Genomic DNA, 6,747 nt, shown 5'->3' on the forward strand with positions numbered 1-6,747 from the left:
GAACGCTGATGTCATAGTGGAAGCTCACTGTTGTGAACGGAATGCTGATGTCATAATAGAAGCTCAATGTTGCAGCATACGCTGCGTGAACGGAACGCTGATGTCATAGTGGAAGCTCACTGTTGTGAACGGAACGCTGATGTCATAATAGAAGCTCAATGTTGCAGCATACGCTGCGTGAACGGAACGCTGATGTCATAGTGGAAGCTCACTCAGTGTTTCCTCTATGTTGATTTGGTAGTGGCGGCCCCCTACGGTTTAATTTTTTTCCCCCAAGGTATCAGAAATGGGGCAGACGTACAATAGTCGCAGTTGCCTTTCAAAATTCATTGTGCAGACCTGCTGTAGATTCTCCAAATATACAGCTCAATCACAAGTAAGGGATAATGTATAGAACGCCGGTCATTACTGGGAAAATAAGTCCCGACAGGGCGAACCGGACCCCGACGCGCAGCGAAAACTGCATTTTCACAGTAATGACCGGCGTTCTATACATTATCCCGCTTATTATACGGCTACTTGCCAAAACGAAATAATAAACTCCCCACGATATCACTTTAGCCTACATAACCTAGCCTATTTGTTACTGTTCATCGTGGCATTTGCTGAAAAATAAATAGTTTGCAACACATGCTGCTTAACTTGAATCAAACATTCTTTAGAACACAGCTGATCAACCGTCTGCTTTCACGTTTGAATGAAGTTCCAGTCCTTGCGTAGTGATATGAAAGACGTATTAGAAGCACAAAACCCGTTGCCATTGACAGCGGTAATTATATGTTTGCAGCGGTAATTACATGAATTTATTTTACCGTAGAACGTTGGGAAATCCCATTCAAGTCAATGGAGCGTTCTACTAGCATTGTGAAGAGCCGTATAATAACTGAAAATAATGCCTCATTGTGTGTGAATAGAGGTGAATACATATAATTGTTTGTGTTGCAGTGAAGTGTCAGTTGTCAGTTCCGTGGGACGGGGGGACGGTGTGTGTGTGTGTGGGGGGGGTGGTCGTGGTTCGGACAGGCCTGCCCCCACTGCTTAGAAAAATCCTAGAGGAAACACTCACTGTTGCAGCATACGCTGCGTGAACAGAACGCTGATGTCATAGTAGAAGCTCACTGTTGCAGCATAGGCTGCGTGAACAGAACGCTGATGTCATAGTAGAAGCTCACTGTTGCAGCATAGGCTGCGTGAACGGAACGCTGATGTCATAGTGGAAGCTCACTGTTGTGAACGGAACGCTGATGTCATAGTAGAAGCTCACTGTTGTGAACGGAACGCTGATGTCATAGTAGAAGCTCACTGTTGCAGCATACGCTGCGTGAATGGAACACTGATGTCATAGTGGAAGCTCACTGTTGCAGCATACGCTGCGTGAACTGAACGCTTGAGTTGCGTGTCTGGTGTAGTCTGCCTGTGAGCCTCTGACCCTGAGTTTGAGTGGACACACGGGCATGGCAGCAGGACTGAGGTCACTTTAGGAGGTTGTGCGTATCTTTGGCACTTTGCGTCTGCGTTGGGAGGTTGTGGGCGTGCTCTGTCCAGAGGTGAGTGGCGCCTCGAGGCAGAGGACAGCCCAGAGGGCATCAGACATCGGGGTTGCCTAGCGATTACTCGTCACCGGGGTGCTTTGATGTGACAGTCAGGACGGAAGGAGCGCTCTTCAAAAGTCCTCTTTGGCTTTTTGTTTCTGCTCTACACACACACACGCACACACACACACACACACACACGCACACACACACACACACGCTCTTTCATCTTTTGTATGTGTCTCTTCTAAATCTCTCTCTCTCTCTCTCTCTCTCTCTCTCTCTCTCTCTCTCTCTCCCCCCCCTCCCTCTCTCTCTCTCTCTCTCTCTCTCTCTGTGTGTGTCTCTCTCTGTCTGTCTCTCTGTCTCACCTTCACTCACACTCTCTCTCTCTTTCACACACACACACATACACACAGGGCTGTCTCCTCTGTGACTCTGTCTGCATGTCTAGTTGAATGAGTGATGTGTGTGTTGTGATGTGTGAGAGTCCAGAGGCTCCCTAGATGTGCGTGTTGCTGCCGTACTTACTTTAAGAGCATCTCTCCCCCCCCCCCCCCCCCTCCTCTCACCCTGCAGAGTTTCAGAAGGTCTATGACTGCCTGGACGTCTCCTTGGTGGAGCGGGGGGAGTCTTTCTACCAGGAACTCATGACCGAGGTGGTCAAGAAGTTTGAAGAGAAAGGTCAGAAAGTTATTTATGTTTTCTTATTGATGTTATTCGGAAATGATGAATGTCTGTAATGTGATGTTTCACATGGGGATAATAATAAGCCCAGAGTACACATCCCCATGCACATGCCCATACACTTCAGTGTTGAAGATTTTTTTTTTTTTTTTTTTTGATGACCACTAATTTGTACAATTGGCAAAGTTCAAATTCTAATTAAAGTTAATTGAGTAATTAGGAAAAAAGAGAGCAAGACATGGAAGAATCTGTTCAGAGTTCCCACATACCTCATCATAGCTATACTTAGCTATACTTTATTTTTTAAAATGTGTTGTCATCTATCTAATGGTCATGTCCTCTAGACTCAGCAGGGGGCGCTGTTGTTTCATTTTTGTTTTTTTAGCTTAAACTGTTTGTGTGTCAATAAAAATGCACTGTGTGGAATATAAACTTCTTATCAAAATTATACCACATGAATTCCCAGGTACTTCAAATCTGAAGCAATTCAGAATAAATAGAATTACAAAAATAAGCAATACTCCATAAGTTAAAGTTGAAACCTCATCATTTCTGACTGACAGGGGCCTAGAGCCTAGATAGATTTGGAAAAGAGAAAGGCACAACATTAACTTTTTTTCTCACATCTATTTTATTCTGTCATGGGCAATTTTATTGCCTCTCTCAATCTCTCTCTCTCTCTCTCTCTCTCTCTCTCTCTCTCTCTCTCTCTCTCTCTCTCTCTCTCCCTCCCTCTCTCTCTCTCTCTCTCTCTCTCTCATGCGCGCGCTCACACACTCGACCCCTCTCCTCCCTCCAGGGCTCGTGGAGATGGACGAGGGCAGGAAGGTGGTGTTTGCCCCGGGCCAGTCCATCCCTCTGACCGTGGTCAAGTCTGACGGAGGCTACACCTACGACACCTCCGACCTCGCCGCCCTCTACCACCGTGTGTTCGTGGAGAAGGCCGACATCCTCATCTACGTCACAGACAGCGGACAGGTGTGTATGTGTATCCGTCCGTGTGTGTGTGTGTGTGTGTGCGTTCATAGGATCTTGGGACATAAATGTGATTGTGTGTGTGTGTGTGTGTGTGTCCAGGGTGTCCATTTCCAGGTGGTATTTGCCGCTGCTCGGATGATTGGTTGGTACGACCCCAAAGTGACACGAGTGGAACACGCCGGCTTCGGAGTGGTGCTGGGAGAGGACAAGTGAGTGTGTGTGTGTCTGTGTGTCTGTCTGTGTGTGTCTCTGTGTGTGTCTGTCTGTGTGTGTCTGTGGGTGTCTGTGTTTGTTTGTGTGTGTTTGTTTGTTTGTTCATGTCTTTCATTGCAGTCACCTTCTTGATCTTCTTTTATCCCATTTTGTCCTTTTGGAATCTTCCCACTTGGGAATAATACCTTAGTGCACTAATATCTTCCCACTTGGTAATAATACATTAGTGCACTAATATCTTCCCACTTGGTAATAATACCTTAGTGCACTAATATCTTCCCACTTGGTAATAATACCTTAGTGCACTATCTTCCCACCCACTTGGTAATAATACCTTAGTGCACTAATATCTTCCCACTTGGTAATAATACCTTAGTGCACTAATATCTTCCCACTTGGTAATAATACCTTAGTGCACTAATATCTTCCCACCCACTTGGTAATAATACCTTAGTGCACTAATATCTTCCCACTTGGTAATAATACCTTAGTGCACTAATATCTTCCCACCCACTTGGTAATAATACCTTAGTGCACTAATATCTTCCCACAGAGTGAAGACAAAGTAGGTGGATGTTTTTCTAATGTTTTGATGACCAAATCAAATTGATGCTGAATGATGTGTATAAAGGCCAGTGGAGACTCATTCCTGTCCGTCTGCTTCAGGAAGAAGTTCAAGACTCGCTCGGGCGACACGGTCAGGCTGATGGACCTGCTGGACGAGGGCCTGAAGAGGAGTATGGACAAGCTGAAGGACAAGGAGAGAGATAAGGTACCCGCAGTTCTGTGTCCAGATCTGGCTGGGTTAAAGGATTAGTCCAGTTCTGTGTCCAGATCTGGCTGCGTTAAAGGATTAGTCCACTTCTGTGTCCAGATCTAGCTGGGTTAAAGGATTAGTCCACTTCTGTGTCCAGCTCGGCTGGGTTAAAGGAGTACTCCACTTCTGTGTCCAGATCTGGCTGCGTTAAAGGATTAGTCCAGTTCTGTGTCCAGATCTGGCTGCGTTAAAGGATTAGTCCAGTTCTGTGTCCAGATCTAGCTGGGTTAAAGGATTAGTCCAGTTCTGTGTCCAGATCTAGCTGGGTTAAAGGATTAGTCCAGTTCTCTGTCCAGATCTGGCTGGGTTAAAGGATTAGTCCTAGCCTAGAAATCTAGACGCGCCCCTAGCGGCAGCAAATTACATTTGCTGCCAGGGCTAGTCTAGCAACTCTCCGTTGGCTTGTGAGCTCCAGAAATCGAAACTTAATCAGGCCAATGAAATCGTGTATAGAGTCGTTAGGTGGGCTTAACATAATGATTGATGGCAGAGTTGCAACGGTTTGGCTTGAATTCCCTGCTACTTGAAAACAAATAAGATGGATGTTGCTGCTGGCGAACAGTGTGACACTAGCCAACTAGCTCCGCTGGTGGGAAACGCATGGGACTCATAGCGCTGCCGCTGTCCTATTGCGTGCAGAGGGAATTTGAAAGACAACTGATTATCCCGCCCCTCGGACTGAGCACTGCGAACGGTGAGTGCCTAGACCCTACATTTTAATGTGGGTCTGGCTCGTCAGGCTAGATTAGTCCGGTACTGTGTCCAGATCTGCTGGGTTAAAGGAGTAGTCCAGTTCTGTGTCCAGCTCAGATGAGTTAAAGGAGTAGGCGTGTCATCGGCTCTGTGTCTTCTCCGCCGTGTCATCCTACGCCCATGTCATCTCTCGGCTGATAGCAGGCCCCGCCCCTCCCTGCTCCATCACTCTCTGTGCTGTTTGAACAGGTTATCTGGCGCTGACTTGTGTGTTTGAGGAAGCCCAGCTCACACACACCGCCGCCGCCGCAGATAAAGAGTTGTGCACACACACACACACACACACACACACACACACACACAGTAAACACAAACACTCGGAGAGAACAGCAAGGACACTGACTGATGGTCAGTCTGAAGGTTGATGGATGAGCGGGCCGGACAGCTGTGGAGGCGGAGTGTGCTCATCATCACTTCCTGTGGAGGTGGAGTGTGCTCATCATCACTTCCTGTCGAGGTGGAGTGTGCTCATCACCACTTCCTGTGGAGGCGGAGTGTGCTCATCATCACTTCCTGTGGAGGCGGAGTGTGCTCATCATCACTGCCTGTGGGGGTGGAGGCGGAGTGTGCTCATCATCACTTCCTGTGGGGGTGGAGTGTGCTCATCATCACTTCCTGTGGGGGAACGGAGGCGGAGTGTGCTCATCATCACTTCCTGTGGGGGTGGAGTGTGCTCATCATCACTTCCTGTGGAGGCGAAGTGTGCTCATCATCACTTCCTGTGGGGGTGGAGTGTGCGCATCATCACTTCCTGTGGAGGCGGAGTGTGCTCATCATCACTTCCTGTGGAGGCGGAGTGTGCTCATCATCACTTCCTGTGGGGGTGGAGTGTGCTCATCATCACTGCCTGTGGGGGTGGAGGCGGAGTGTGCTCATCATCACTTCCTGTGGGGGAACGGAGGCGGAGTGTGCTCATCATCACTTCCTGTGGGGGTGGAGTGTGCTCATCATCACTTCCTGTGGAGGCGGAGTGTGCTCATCATCACTTCCTGTGGAGGCGGAGTGTGCTCATCATCACTTCCTGTGGGGGTGGAGTGTGCTCATCATCACTGCCTGTGGGGGTGGAGGCGGAGTGTGCTCATCATCACTTCCTGTGGGGGTGGAGTGTGCTCATCATCACTTCCTGTGGAGGCGGAGTGTGTTCATCATCACTTCCTGTGGGGGTGGATTGTGCTCATCATCACTTCCTGTGGAGGCGGAGTGTGCTCATCATCACTTCCTGTGGGGGTGGAGTGTGCTCATCATCACTTCCTGTGGAGGCGGAGTGTGCTCATCATCACTTCCTGTGGGGGAACGGAGGTCCACCATACAGTTCCATACAGTTAGCAGTAGAGGTTGACCGATTAATCGTGGGGTTGATTAATCAGCTGTGAGGTTGGAGGCGTACTCATCATCATCATCATCACTGCCTGTGGGGGAACGGAGTTACAGTAAGCAGTAGAGGTTGATCGATTAATCGAGGGAGAAACAGCTGTGAGGTTGGAGGCGTAGTCATCGTTATTATCACTGCCTGTGAGGGAACAGAGGCCCTCCCATACACCTACTGTACAGTTAGAAGGGATGTAATGGACGTCAGAAGGAGTATAGTGATGGGTAGGAGGAGTATAGTGATGGGTAGGAGGAGTATAGCGATGGAGTATAGTGATGCAGTGTAGTGATGGAGTATAATGAAGGAGTATAGCGATGGAGTATAGCAATGGAGTATAGTGATGGTTAGAAGGAGTATAGCGATGGAGTATAGTGATGGGTAGAAGGAGTGTAGCGATG

At 48.2% G+C, this 6,747-nt stretch overlaps 1 protein-coding gene across 1 annotated transcript in view; it reads left to right on the forward strand.

Annotated features, from left to right (window-relative positions):
- The window catches only part of rars1 (arginyl-tRNA synthetase 1), a 34,054-nt gene that overhangs the window by 14,293 nt on the left and 13,014 nt on the right, over positions 1-6,747 (forward strand). The window contains exons 9-12 of the mRNA XM_076274458.1: positions 2,112-2,216; positions 3,019-3,197; positions 3,297-3,406; positions 4,077-4,182. Of these exons, the coding sequence (XP_076130573.1) occupies positions 2,112-2,216; positions 3,019-3,197; positions 3,297-3,406; positions 4,077-4,182 (500 nt within the window). The remainder of the gene's footprint in view (positions 1-2,111; positions 2,217-3,018; positions 3,198-3,296; positions 3,407-4,076; positions 4,183-6,747) is intronic.

Source organism: Alosa pseudoharengus, unplaced genomic scaffold (assembly GCF_046254945.1).
Source record: "Alosa pseudoharengus isolate Yale_2024_CS ecotype anadromous, Long Island Sound unplaced genomic scaffold, YU_APseudo_1.1 YU_APseudo_1.1_scf_8, whole genome shotgun sequence".
Lineage (NCBI taxonomy): Eukaryota > Metazoa > Chordata > Actinopteri > Clupeiformes > Clupeidae > Alosa > Alosa pseudoharengus.